Raw genomic sequence first — 15,000 nt, 5'->3', positions numbered from 1 at the left:
GTCACCAGCTGCGCAGCGCTGCTTAAAGGGTCAGTCCAACATTCTTGAGGAACATCGATGGATGTGGTTAGCCTAGCTTAGCATGAAGTTTAGCCTAGCTTAGCACGAAGCAGGGACTGCGTCTCATCTCCGTCCCGTTCTCGTCCAAAAGTCTCAGATTCAGGAGCCGCCATCTTGTGCCGGTGACGCCATGTGGAGTCGGAGCCTGTATCGAGGCCCCGCCCACACACACACACACACACACGTACGCTCTGGACCAATCCTGAGTCAGTGTCAGCTGTCAATCATCACGTCTCAACCCGGTTTCAAATCATCAAATAACTGATGAGAAGCAAAGTGATCAGAAACATGAACACATGAACAAACGTCAGTGATGAGAACGAGCTCACATGACATGGAGGGGGCGGGGCTTCTGACCGACAAGTTTTTCTGTATATTTATAAAAGACATATTTAAAATCAGGTGTGAAATGTTGTTGACTGTTCAAACAACAAGAAGAACCGATGAAGAACCCGATGATCAGTCGATGAGTGGAACAGTGTTTTTCCTTGCGGTAAAGTTTTACCGTGACGAAACGCTTCGTGTTTATTTCATATCGTGAGATCGTCGTGGCGACACGGCGACGGCTGGCAGAGGCCGCGGTGACCTTGCCGTCGCCGGCTTTGTCTCGCTCCGGCGTCGCGTTAGCCGGTTATCAGTCGGGACACAACGGGCTCCGTGAACCGGGCGGCGTTATTAGACTGTCTGACAGCGATACACCGTCCCGCCGAGACGTCACACACACACACACACACACACACACACACACGGAACCCTGGGCACTCTGGGTATTGTCCAAAGATCACAGGCGTAGGTGAGTTGTTCTTTTTAATTAATCATTTGTCCTTCAAACGGCTGAAAGTTTCCGTGCTGTAGATAATTAGGTCCCAGAGTCGAGTGGCGGCGGCGGCGGCGCGGCGCCGGCAGCCACCTGCCGCCTTTGTAGCACTAATCTCTGTCTTGTAGGAGCGTCGTCCCCGAAGACGCCACGGCAACGAGCGGAATGAGAAAACACCTCTGAATCCCCACATGACCTCCTCCCCCTCTTCTTCTTCCTCTGTTCTTCCTTCTCTTCACCTTCCCTCTTCCTCTCACTCCTCCTTCTTCTCCTCATCCACAGTGATTCTGTCCATCTTTCTTCTCACCCTTCGACTTCCTGTGTTCCTCCCTCGCACTTCCTCTGCTTCTACGCCACCTTCTCTCCTTCTTTTCCCTCCATTTGTCATCCTTCTCTTCTGCTCTTCTTCTCTTCTTTTTTTCATTCCCTCGCTCCACGTCCTACTCCTGTATTTTCTCTTCCTCCTTCTTCTTCTTCTACTACTTTGTTTCTCTTTTCTTTTTTCATCCTCCCTCTATTCTTCCGTCCTGCCTCATCCACTTTTTTTCCCTCCTCTTCTCTCCTCCTGTGTTTCACTTCCACTTCCACTACTCCTTCTTATCCTCTTTCTTCTACTTTTATTCATCTTCTTTTCACTCCTCTTCCCCCTCTTTTTCTCCTTCTCTTTATCCACACCTCTTGTTTTGCCTTTTCTGTTCCTTTTTCTTATTTTCTTCTCTCTCTCTTCCTTCTCTGGTTTAATTTAAACGAACGCAGTGTGTGTGTGTGTGTGTGTGTGTGTGTGTGTGTGTGTGTGTGTGTCTATGGGGGAAACTAATCCCATTAATTCAAAGTGAATAACAAAGAGAGAGAGAGGGTCCAGCTCCCCTGTCGTTCGTCCGTCCTCCCTCTCTCCTCCTCCCTCCATCATCATTATTCCTCCGTCAGATCGGAGGCTGATTTCCTGGAGGACTGCGAGAAAAACCCACCGACTGATGGATGGAGGGATGGGAAGAGGAGAGGAAGGAAGGGGGGAAGGAGCTCCTCCTGGGGAGACTCGTTTCTTTCTGCTCCCTCTTTCTTACCATTTCTCTTTCTTTCATTTTCTTGTTTTTTCCTTTTTTCATTTTGGTATCAGTCGTGTTTTTCTCCATCTTTCTTCACCTCCTCTCGTTTTTATCTTCTGTTCTTCTCTCTCATTGGTACTTCTCCTCCTCTTCCATCTCTCCTCTTCTCTGCTTGACTTTCTGTCATTCATCTTTGTTGACCGTTGTTTTCTTCATCTCTTTTACCTCTTTACTTTTCTTCTTTTTCTCTTATTTGTCTCTTTTTTCATTCCTCTTCCACCTCTTTTACCCCCCCCCCCTTTCTCTCCCTCTCTCTGTTTTTCTCTTCAAGGACATTTATATTATAAAGGATGAATTTGCATATTAATTCATTTCTTTCAATTTTCTCGGATTAGACGTTGTCAACACGTATCAGCGCTGATCAAACCACCAGGTCCACCAGAGACCTCTCCCTCTGTGTGTGTGTGTGTGTGTGTGTGTGTGTGTGTGTGTGTGTGTCTGTGCGTGTGTGTGTGTGTGTGTGTGTGTGTGTCTGTGCGTGTGTGTGTGTGTGTGTGTGTGTGCGCGTGTGTGTGTGTGTGTGTGTCTGTGCGCGCGTGTGTGTGTGTGTGTGTGTGTGCGTTTGTGTGTACTGTTCATAAACACAGAAACACACATGCAGCATCTGCACACAAGACTGGAGTCGGACGGGACCCGACATGAGTCGAGTTCTTACGAACATTTAGAAAATGAAGTCTGTGTTCGTCGGTCGAACATGAGAAGTATTGATATGAAACAAAGTCTTTATACAAGACGCCGTAACCATGGCAACACAGGTCTCAGATACCTATGTGGAGAGTACAATTTTACTATTGCTGATTTTTTTTTAAAGTGTACTAACACGGATGTCCAACTCCACTGCCCAGTGTGTGTGTGTGTGTGTGTGTGTGTGTGTGTGTGTGTGTGTGTGTGTGTGTGATGAGATGGGGCGTTCCCTGCTTGTCTCTCCTCCCCGTCACTCCCTCTGATGGATGGAGAAGTTATTAATATGCAGTTGATTTCTGTGAGCTGATGGCAGCTGACGAATGAAGCGTCTCACCTTCAGTAACCGCTGACGCCTCCTGACTCGGGGGGGTGGTCGCGGGTTAAAGCAATAATCTGAGCTTCTGTTTTGAGTGGGTTTTTTTGAAAGTCGTAGCTTTTCACACACGAGGATTTCTGCTTAACAAGCCTTTGATTTGAGCCCAGACGTCCCGTCCGCCTCGTCTCCGCCTCCCGACGTGTCTCGACATCTCGCCGTTTGATCCGTCATGTTTCGCCTTCCGGATGACTGACAGTCTTGACAGTGTCTGTGATTGGCTGACTGGTCCCGCTGACGCCTTGAATGTGTTCATTTGTTTCCCACCAATTAAATCATTCCGCTCGTGTCTCAGACTGAGTCGCTCTTCGACCTCTCTGAAGACCCTCGTGGTGAAACGTCATGTGTTGACGACTTCGCAGGAACTTTCTAAATGAAAAAAAATCATCCTTGAAGAAAACCAATACAGGAAATATGAAAGTCCAGTTTATTCACAAGCTGGAAAATGATAGTTTTCCCCACTGACACTTTTGGCTGTATCCCACGAGAAGTAACATGCCGCAGCTAATTATCAGTAGCTAAATTAGCTGAAGGTAGCTGGAGGTCAGGATAGGGTTTCGCTAAATTTATCAACACTTTATCAGATTTACAAGCTAAGTTAGCTAGTGTAGCTAAATCAGAGCTGGTTTTTTGAACCAAGGTTTTTCTTACTTTAGCAACACAGTATTAGCTTTACAAGTAAAGTTAGCTTAGGTAGCTAAGTCAGAGCTAGTGATCAGGACCAGGGTTTAGCTAAAGTTGTTAACACTTTATTAGCTTTACGAGCTAAATTAGCTAAAGTAGCTAAGTCAGAGCTGGTTTTCTGAACCAAGGTTTATCTTACTTTAGCAACACATTATTCGCTTTACAAGCTTAGTTAGCTAAGGAAATTAAGTCAGAGCTGGTGATCAGGACAGAGATTTAGTGTCGGTGACACATTATTAGCTTTACATCCTAAGTTAGCTTGAGTAGCTAATCAGAGCCAGTGATCCGGATTTAGGATTAGCATCAATTAGACACATTATTAGCTTTACGAGATAAGTTAGCCAGGGTAGCTAAGTCAGAGCGAAACAGAGAAAGTGGACAGAGGACAGAGGCTCTTTACATACTTTACATATTCATAGAATTATGTGAATTCTAAATGAGGCAAATATGTTGAATTACATCCAAAACATTGTTTGAACTTTAAGCGGAAAGCATGAGCCTCTCTCCGTTCCGTTGAGCACCGCAGGACGATGATGCTGCTTGTAAAGAGATTATATCTTAAATGAGATAAATAAAGCTATTTTCTGTGTTTTGTTTTTCCCAGTGGAGTCCAGCAGTCCCAGTCTGCTGGCCCCTGACAACACTCTGGAACGGTCCTTCTTCATCCGGATGAAGTCGACGCTCACGAAGAGAGGCGTGCACATCAAGTCCTCAGGATACAAGGTCGGGTTCTGTGTGAGAAACCTTAAGATATTATCCCTTTCCAACCTTCACAGACCAAAACACAAGCAAACGCCTGGACACACTTTTACTTTTGTGCTAATTCTGAGCGTAATCTTTCCGTCAGTATCAAGTGTCGTACATCGTATGATTCAGGGAAAGTTACCATCATTACCTCCGTGTGAGCATATACCGTATTTTTGATATGAAACTATCTTCAACCAGAGAAAAACAACTTGCTTGGTTGATTAACTCCTCCTTCAGTTTGGGTAAGTTGGAGTGAAGTTTGGTGCAAATACACTTTTTTCGAGTTACAGCTCAGCGACATTTTCAACTATCACACCAGGTGGCGCACTTTACCACCCAAGTCCTCATGATACACCGACTGTACACTGGACATCAGCAAGTGAGATGTACAGTTAGTCAGCAGACATCATGCATCAACAGTGACGAAGTGTCTTGTGGGGACACCGTCCACCCGCTGATGTGCTGCGACGTGTAGGTGGCGAGGACGAGAGTCTTGGTGTTGACGCTGCGTGTGATCGCTCGCTCCGCTGTCTTGTCGTTAACATGCTCCGTTCAAGACGCCTCGGAAATCGGAGAATCTCACAGTTTTAACTCAGTTCAAAGCTTGTCTATTATCGTGAGCCGGTTGGAAAATATGAGGCTGGAAAACAGACAAAAAGATCCACTCGCTTACTTTTAAAGTAACTACTACATATCACAGTAAAAATGCCGTCATACAGTTAGTTCCAGCAGCAGAATCTGCTGTCGTACGGTATATGTGTGATGTTTGTGTGTGTGTGTGTGTGTGTGTGTGTGTGTTTGTGTGTGTGTGTGTGTGAATGTGTGTGTGTGTGTGTGTGTGTGTGACAGATTTCCATCCCATAGGTGTCACATCAGGCCTCTGAGCCCTGTGACCGTCTCACCACTCGCAGATCGAGAGCAGGGATTAAAGAGGATTCTCCTGGCTGTGTGTGTGTGTGTGTGTGTGTGTGTGTGTGTGTGTGTGTGTGTGTGTGTGTGCGTGTGTGTGCGTGTTCTGCTCCAGGATGACTGCAGACAGCGGTGGAAAGAGAGATGAGGGAGTTAAGAAAAAGAGAAATGGATCCACTGGTTCATTAATCCATTGATTAATATATGAATCCAAGGCTGCGTCATATTTTAAAACAATGACTGAAATATAAAACTGGAAGTGCTTTTACTTTGTCAATCTGAAAAATCACTTCCTCTTTCTCCTACAGTGCAGAAAGAGAACTTAATCCTCAAATGACGTTTGATGTTTTATTCTCATACAGTGTGTGCGTGTGTGTGAGCGTGTGTGCGCGTGTGCGCGTGTGCGCGCGTGTGTGTGTGTGTGTGTGTGTGTGTGTTTGTGTGCGCGTGCTTGCATGTCTGTGTTACTCCATGTTCTACCTGGCATATTTACATCACATGCAAATCACAGTGGAGACAAGAGATGCGCATAAATATTCACATTCACGCATGCATATATTACTACACACACATTTTACGCTGACACACATACACATCACCGCAACGCACACACACATACTACAGCGTTACAGTTAGTTGTTAGGAATCTGTTGCACAGCAGCACCAGTCTGAAGGTGGAAGAATCGGATTCAGTCCCCAAATTATTTCTAATTTGCGGCAGGAAGTGAGGGAAACATAAAGTACGGTGGCCCTGAAGTGCAAATGACAAGGACAAATCCAAAAAGACACCGGTCCTCTGACTTCCCGTCCGTCCGTTTGTCTGTGTTTCCTGTTTCAGGTGATCCACGTCACGGGGCGTCTGCGCATCAGGATGGCCCTGACGCACAGTCGCTCGGTGCCCAATCAGATCATGGGCATGGTGGTGGTGGCTCACGCTCTGCCGCCGCCCACGATCAACGAGGTTCGCATCGACTGTCAAATGTTCGTCACCCGTGTCAACATGGACCTGAAGATCATCTACTGTGAGAACAGGTAGGGGGAAGGGGAGGGGACGGGACCCGTGTGCAGCCGGATCCTGGTGCAATGGGTTCATGGAAACATGTACAAAATGATTTAACAAATTTATGGAAGGCCATAGTAGACAAAAATCTTTGTTCACAATTCAATCAAAAAGATTCTGTTATGCAATGAATACTGAATATTATTTCTGTCTGGAGACAACAAACTGAAAATAACGTTGAGATTTGAAAAAAAATCTTTCCTTTAAAAAAAATCTATTTATCATATTATTATTATTATTATTATTATACCTGATTTTGCAAATTAAGTTTGTGTATAATATAAAATAAATAAATGAAACGTATTCATGTTTGTTTTCGCTCAAACACTAAAATTAATTATAAAACGTTGTGACCTTTATTATTTGATGCAAAATGTTCTGGTATTATGACGATGATATATTTCTGTATTCCCACTCTTCAAGAAATTTAAAAAGTTTTAAACAATTGAAATTAGAGTTGGACTCTGGTCAGAGGTGTTGTGACACTGAGTTTGTCAGATCATGATTAAAAAATACATTTTTATCAGAAAAAATTCCCATATATATTTCTCCATTAAGAGAAAAATAAATTTAAAAAATACATGAATTTACGGGATCCTAATCAATGAGGTTTATGACATGGTTAATCGGGAAAAATAATCTATGTTATTCATATTATTAGATAAATTAATTGTCATGCAGCTGTCACAGAATAAAGTCCCCTATGGCCTTCCATTAAATTCATTTTTAAGTTCTGTGGTTATTGAATTGACTTTCTTAGAAAAACTGTTTGTCAAAACTCTATATTACACGGATCATCATCATGTTTCATACCTTCAGATAAAGGAAGAAGAAAAAAAAAGGTTTTCTCACGTGTCGGAGCTTCTCATTCATGAGGAAGTCCGACCCAATCGGCGCTGGTGTAACACTGAAACGTGTCCCTGATGCATCTCTGCGCTTCCCCTGGTCCAGATAAATCAGATCAGGCATCAGGATCTCGCTCAGGAGTTAAACCCTCCGACCGCACAGATTCATATCAAGCAAGAAAAAAAAGAAAAGCTTTTATTATAAAAAAGAGAGAGAGAGAAGGAAAAAAATGATAGTAGACAGATTGCTTCCCCCCCCCGCCCCCCCCAGTGGGTTTGGAAAAAGAGATACAACGCGAGGCAGATGATGATATTCAGCGCGGAGCGACGGGGAAGCGAACAGACAAACGTTCGCTCCCATTACGGCTCCATTTTGAGGATGAGATTCTAAGAGAATGAGAAAATGGGAGGATGGATTTTTTTTTTCTCTCTAAAGAACAAGACTGTGCTGTTATCTGCCTGCCAGACATTAGTTCCCCCCCCCCCCCCCCCCCCCCCCCCCCGGCCGCCCTCTGTCGGAATGATACCAGGGAAATTGTTTCGTTTTCTTCCTTTTGGCAAATTTGTTCAAATTAAACCTTTTAAGAGCCGATGTGTGTTACCTGCACAACAGGCGGACGGGAATCAGTCTCCTGTTGTCGGGTTATTGGGCGTTTTTTTTCAGTCTTTTTCTAATGGGCGAGTTCCAGAAAATGGAGTTGATGTATTTCAGTGTTTCTCAACACTTCCACCGCTGTGCAGCTTCAGTGTGGTGATGCAGCTGCTGCAGGACACGGAGGGCGAACGTCCTTCACCCAGCAACACACCGGAGACAAGCCTCACACTCGTGGGCCACTAGACAAAGTTTCTACTCGTTGTGTATTTCGAGGATGAGAACTCTAATAATTTCTTATGGTGCGTTACCGCTTTGTGTATCTTTGCAGTCGGAACTCCTGTCCGACTGTTCTCCGGACACCACAACAAAAGAGTTCTGGAGTTTTACAGCGACATGATACATCTTCAACCACTGATGGGTTTTTTTATATATAAACTTACATGAGACTTGACTTTTATGTAAGTTGATTATATCACGTCCTACAGTGAATGAGGACTGGACCGGTTCACGTCCACCAATATGAATTATTATTTCTTTCTTCTTTGCATAATTCATATTCTTCTTCAATATGAATTATATTGTTCTAAAGTCTGATTTTTTTGTGTCATAATAATAGTTTGCTGCAGCTCTGGTGCGTTTTGTGTTTTAGGATCAGCGACTACATGGACCTGACCCCGGTCGACATCGTGGGGAAGAGGTGCTACCAGTTCATTCACGCCGAAGACGTGGAGGGAATCAGACAGTGTCACCTGGACTGTGAGTACCACCTGACCACAGAGGCTGCACTCTGATTGGACGATTGGAGTCGACTCATTGATTATTGACCTCGGGGAAAAGGCAAAATAAAATGATGTGTGTGCTGGTTCTGGAGTTTGGAGATTCGCTTCTCAAACAACGACATTCTGACTGAATCGGTGGATGAGGATCATGTGACGTGGTCAAAAGCTTCAGAACAAGCAAGTTAATGGGCCTTGAGTTTAGACGTTCTTTTTTTGCCATGTTTAAGAAACATATTTCTGAAAAAGTACACCGAATAACAACTTCCTGCAGTCCGAGTTTTTAATCTTAGAGTCTTCCGAAGGTGTCTCAACCCTCTGGTGGCAGACAGACATTACTACAGACACTTAGTGAACGTGGAAGATTTCCAATTGTTGGTTGGTTGGTTGGTTGGTTGGTTGGTTGGTTTGGTGGTTGGTTTGTTGGTTGGTTTGGTGGTTGGTTTGTTGGTTGGTTTGGTGGTTGGTTTGTTGGTTGGTTGGTTTGTTGGTTGGTTGGTTGGTTTGTTGGTTGGTTGGTTGGTTTGTTGGTTGGTTGGTTGGTTTGGTGGTTGGTTTGTTGGTTGGTTGGTTTGTTGGTTGGTTGGTTGGTTGGTTTGTTGGTTGGTTTGTTGGTTGGTTGGTTGGTTGGTTTGTTGGTTGGTTGGTTGGTTGGTTGGTTTGTTGGTTGGTTGGTTGGTTTGTTGGTTGGTTTGTTGGTTAGTTGGTTGGTTGGTTTGTTGGTTGGTTTGTTGGTTGGTTTGTTGGTTGGTCGGTTGGTTTGTTGGTTGGTTTGTTGGTTTGTTGGTTGGTTTGTTGGTTGGTCGGTTGGTTTGTTGGTTGGTTTGTTGGTTTGTTGGTTGGTTTGTTGGTTGGTCGGTTGGTTTGTTGGTTGGTTGGTTGGTTGGTTTGTTGGTTTGTTGGTTGGTTGGTTTGTTGGTTTGTTGTTTGGTTGGTTGGTTTGTCGGTTGGTTGGTTTGTCAGCAGGATTACGCAAAAAACTACAAAACAAATTTCCATGAAACTTGGTGGAAGGATGGGACATGGACCAAGGAAAAGCACATTCAATTCTGGACAAAGGGGCGGATCCAGAAATCTTTTATACCTTTTTCTAAAAACCAAAATTGCGCTGGACAGAATGCCATAGCTTCCAAACCAGCAGCTCACAGACTGCTGGTTTGGAAGCTGTGTCGACCCAACTGTCGATGGGTCGACACTTGTGTATGGACGATATCTCAATGTCACGTGAAGAATCTGTGCTCCTCCGTATCCGCCTCTCTACAGTCGTGTTACTGCTGTCAGGAGGCCTGACGCACAGAGGAAGAGGTCCGTTTCCTTATTCAGTCGCTGTCTGATGATTTGTGGCGTCCCGTTTGCTGCTGCAGTCACATTTTACCGTGGCGGTAGAAGCAGAGGCGGCGTTCCGAGCCGCACGGAGCTTCACGGTGTGTCGGAGGCAGCGAGGGCGTTTAGGCAGAGCGCCAGATAATAACCGCACAGCAAAGACAAACACGCCTGACGCTCTGAGTCCAAACACACACACACACAGAGTCAACTCCTATCAGATCCCGTCCGCTGCAGCTGATTACTGTTGGACACGGTCGGCTCTGCTGTTTGAGTTTCTTTCTTCAGGGGAATCGCTTCGTCCCACGAGCGAGCTGCATTCAGACGACGGTATTTCTCGGCAACAAAATGTCCCCCTGCAGTCGTCGGCAAACTTTTTCCTCCGGGCGATTCCTGCTCCTGCTGCAATGAAATAACTCCCCCCAGATTCAGACACTCAGCGCTGTCTCTGGATTTCCTTCAAATATGTTCATAAAAGCCTCCGGACACTCGCACAGGTGATGTTAGGTTGGGAACGGGTGAAACTATAGTGGGAATATTATCACGTCACAAAACTCGAAGCACCGATAGGATTCGTGTCAGGTCAACAGGTCATCCCACCCAAAACGGGTCCTGCAGAATATAACAGGCCATATCGGAGCCACGTCGTCCTGAGAAGAGAAGAGGTCTGATGAGGAAACTGCGGTGTGGGAGGACGGGACGTCCGGTGAGGAGGCGGATGTTGGTTCTGACAGAGACGACGAGGTCACGCAGGCGAGTTTGAGTTGAAAAGTTAAGAAGCTGAAACATTTAGAGGAAGTTTCCTTCTCTCAAGAAAGAGAAGATTCACAAAACATATGCTACATTTTTGGAAATGCTTAAAAAAGGTGGTGCACGTTTGTACATGTCAAACATCCAAAAAGAACAAGCTCTACTTCGTCACGGAAATTTATTACAGTTACGACACATTCTCCCGAACTGTGAATGAGTTCAGGCCGCCGCTGTTGTAACTCATGACAAAACTACGACATGTCACAAACCTCGTCACAGGGAGAGAGAGAGAGAGAGAGAGAGAGAGAGAGAAATGCCCCCTGAAAGTTTTTCAATTACCGTCACCAGAAGTTCCCGAGCTCTGAATATCAAGAGTGACAATCAGGAAGTGACTCTACGGTGGCCCGGCGGGGTCAGATGGAACCAGGGAAGGTGGTGGGGGGGTGGTAGGATGTGTCAAACACACACACACACACACACACACACAAAAGAGGAAGTGAAATATGGAGGGAGATAATTCCTCTGAGTCGGCGGCGAGGAGCGGAGGTCAGGGAGGCGAGCCGGCAGCCGGCGCTTTAAATGACTTGGTTTTAGTGGAGCCGGGTCTAATACGACACCTCCGGTCACCTCGGCTGCTCGTTCCATTCTTCCTCTTTCAAAATTAATTTCCTCTTTGAAAGGGGAGCTTTCAGAAATGGATGGCTGCGGGGCGCGGGAGGTGCTCGCTGTCTCTCTCTCTCTCTCTCTCTCGCTCTGTCTCTCTTCCGTTCATCCGCCGCCCGTCAGATGGTTGTGAAATCGGGGCGGTTTAATTTGGCGACTTTGTGAACTTGCTGCCGATTGTCCGGAGGCTGATTTCAGACCAGCCACTCTGACGATTCCCTCCGTGTCGAAGCAGCGAACTGGACGCTGACGGGTTCGAGTCTTTCTGGAAGAAGGTTCTGTTCTGCTCTTCGTGTCCAGTTCTGTGTGCTTGGTTCAGTTTGAGGTGATTGTGTGACACACTGATTTTCAAACGTATCAGTAAAGAAAAACTCATCACTACAGTATCTGAAAAATGTCATCCGGTATTTTCTTTCTCCAAGTTTTTCTTCTGCATCGACACTCAGTGGAGAACAAACCAGGAGACATTCATCTTTGAGTGTGAGATTCGGTGCAGATCCAAATAAGATATGGATCTAGTGTTTTCGTCAGGAGACTGTTGATGAAGGCTTGAGCTCTACTGTATTGTGCCCTTTGTTTTTTACCAAATCATCGTTCACTGATCAAATCCATCACCAGAATTCGTCAACCTGCCGAACAGCTGTTAGACAACAAACAGCTGCAAAACAACCGCAGAACAACAAACAGCTGATGAACAGCTGATGAACAACTGATGAACAGCAGATGAACAACAAATAGCTGATGAACAGCTGATGAACAACTGATGAACAGCTGATGAACAACAAACAGCTGATGAACAACTGATGAACAGCTGATGAACAGCAGATGAACAACAAACAGTTGATGAACAACTGATGAACAGCTGATGAACAGCTGATGAACAACTGATGAACAACTGATTAACAGCTGATGAACAGCTGATGAACAACTGATGAACAGCTGATGAACAACTGATGAACAACTGATGAACAGCTGATGAACAGCTGATGAACAACAAAAAGCTGATGAACAACTGATGAACAGCTGATGAGCAGCTGATGAACAACAAAAAGCTGATGAACAACTGATGAACAGCTGATGAACAGCTGATGAACAACAAAAAGCTGATGAACAGCTGATGAGCAGCTGATGAACAGCTGATGAACAGCTGCTCCAGGGTCTGACCGGCGTTCAGCCAGTCCCAGGAAACACCCTGGAGTTTTTTTCTCAAGTTGAGTTCCTGGCTGAGACGTAGACGTCATCTTGTATCTTGCAGATGTGTGTGAGGGACGGAAACGTGCGCCTGCGTTTGACCCGTCAGCTGCATCCTGTGCTGTCGCGTCCGTCCGGAGAGTTTCATGGCGCAATTGAAACTGTCAGATTCCTGCTCATGTGCTGCAGGAAAAGTCCCAGAGCAAAAAAGTTCCCGTCGTCAGTTTGTGCACACGTGAACTTCAACGTGATCCATGAAATCAAAGGGAATTCTCCGTTTTGCAGTTTTTCTATTTTCCCACAAGCTGCAGATTTTCAAATGATGGTGGAAAAAAAGACTTCCTGCCGGTTCCTCCTTCTGCGGAGCAGCAGCCGCTCACAGGCTCTGATTTTCTTTCTTTTTTTATTTGGTGGGATTTATTTCCACGTCTTCTCTCGGTTCCCCCGCTGCCGCGGGAGTCGGATGGTTCGTGCATCGATCAAGGTGTATTTTAGACGGATAGCCTGCTCTCTCAACTGGGATCTACATTTTAAAAGGGTTCTTTTTAAGTGGAGGACGAGGCCTGATCCCTCTCTGTGAAGAGGCATCACTCTGTAAGTCTCTATCATTACCTGCTGACAGCCCGGTCTTAACCCGGGTCAGGTCTCAAAGTCAATCTGTCCTCGTTTCCACTCCGGGAGAAAGAGAAAGAAGAAAGAAGAGGAGACGCAGAGTGAACTTGTCTTTTCAAAAGCCAAAGTGAGGGAACAGGGGGGAAGTGATTTGTAGGCAGACGGAGAAAAAGGCAGCAAGGCAGAGAAACACTTTGGCTCCAGGGATGAAGAGAGAGAAGTGTCTTTCCTCAAAGAAAAGGGAGAGGAGGAGAAAAGAAAGAGGGGAGGACAAAATCCTCATCGTCTCAAGGAGAGAGGAAGATGAAAAAGGAAACGAAGGGGCGAAAGGAAAGGGAGCGAGATTCAGATGGATATACCAAACGCTTCTCAAAGAAAAAGAGGGATCAGAGAGGAAGAAGGTGAAGCTGGAAGAAAAGAGAAGAAGAAGTCGTTTGACGTCATCCAGGACCTGAACTCGCACGACGTGACAACGTGGCCGAGTCGCCGAGTGATGTTTTCTGCACCGGCAGCAGCCGGCGGCGAATCACGACAAGAAAACATTTGGGGATTTTTACAAACTGTAGGGGGCAGTGTTTGGTCCACAGAGCAGGGGGCGTGTCTGTCTGCTGGAGTGACGTCGCTGTGGCGGAACGTCCAGGTGCCTGGAGGTTGGTTGGTCCAGAGAGCAGGGGGCGTGTCTGTCTGCTGGAGTGACGTCGCTGTGGCGGAACGTCCAGGTGCCTGGAGGTTGGTTGGTCCAGAGAGCAGGGGGCGTGTCTGTCTGCTGGAGTGACGTCGCTGTGGCGGGACGTCCAGGTGCCTGGTGGTTGGTTGGTCCAGAGAGCAGGGGGCGTGTCTGTCTGCTGGAGTGACGTCGCTGTGGCGGGACGTCCAGGTGCCTGGAGGTTGGTTGGTCCGCCGGTCGGACTTTCGCAGTTACGAAGGACAGAAACAGAAAAGAGTCACATCCACTCGTCTGCTCGCGGAAAGACGAAGAGGAGAAAAGAGAGGAGGTGAAGGACGACACAAGGGAAAAATGGGAGAAGGGATGTGATGTGATGGCAAATAAAAGAGGGAGAGAGGGGGGTAGAGAGGGGGGGGAGGGGGAGAGAGAGAGAGGGGGAGAGAGGGAGGTGCACAGAATTGAAAGCTCGTGGATTTGAGCCTGCAGGCGTTTCAGCAGAGCTCATCTCTCTGGACTAACATCGCCTTTAATGAACACACACACACACACACACACACACAAACACACACACACAAACACACACAAACACACACACACAAACACACACACACACAAACACACACACACAAACACACACACACACAAACACACACAAACACACACACACAAACACACACACACACAAACACACACACACAAACACACACACACACAAACACACACACACAAACACACACACACACTAAAGCACTGGAGAAGTGATCTGCTTACTTTTCCACTAAATAGTTTTGTTTGTTTATTTGTTTGCGTGACAGAACATTTTCCCTGATTTCCAGAGGAAGTTCTTTTCATCGATCTAGATCCATTAGATTTGATGCAGATCCAAGTAAAAAAACAAAAACCATCCATCCAGATGTGGTGGATTCAAACGTACAGTTTGACCCAGATTTCATGACCTGCGTTTGTTCCGTCGAACATTCATCGAGGTAAAAAAACAAAAGAAAATCAGGCTTCTGTGAGCTGTTCTGCAGTCGGCCAGCAGAGGGCGACAGAGGGAGCATCGGTCCCACAGTGTCACGCAGTCACACGAATTACCTGCACGTTAATGTGACACACACACACACACACACACACACAC

General features: G+C 46.1%; 2 protein-coding genes across 4 annotated transcripts in view; both read left to right on the top strand.

Moving 5' to 3' along the window:
- The window catches only part of LOC118286489 (alpha-tectorin-like), a 475,374-nt gene that overhangs the window by 416,252 nt on the left and 44,122 nt on the right, over positions 1–15,000 (top strand). The window lies entirely within an intron of this gene.
- The window catches only part of LOC118285709 (neuronal PAS domain-containing protein 3), a 223,500-nt gene that overhangs the window by 196,495 nt on the left and 12,005 nt on the right, over positions 1–15,000 (top strand). For both annotated transcript variants that reach the window (XM_035609487.2, XM_047337720.1), the window contains exons 7-9: positions 4,329–4,447; positions 6,219–6,412; positions 8,530–8,636. In XM_035609487.2, the coding sequence (XP_035465380.2) occupies positions 4,329–4,447; positions 6,219–6,412; positions 8,530–8,636 (420 nt within the window). The remainder of the gene's footprint in view (positions 1–4,328; positions 4,448–6,218; positions 6,413–8,529; positions 8,637–15,000) is intronic.

The sequence above is a fragment of the Scophthalmus maximus genome, chromosome 15 (assembly GCF_022379125.1).
Source record: "Scophthalmus maximus strain ysfricsl-2021 chromosome 15, ASM2237912v1, whole genome shotgun sequence".
NCBI classification, from domain to species: domain Eukaryota; kingdom Metazoa; phylum Chordata; class Actinopteri; order Pleuronectiformes; family Scophthalmidae; genus Scophthalmus; species Scophthalmus maximus.
This window is presented reverse-complemented; position numbering and strand designations above follow the sequence as displayed.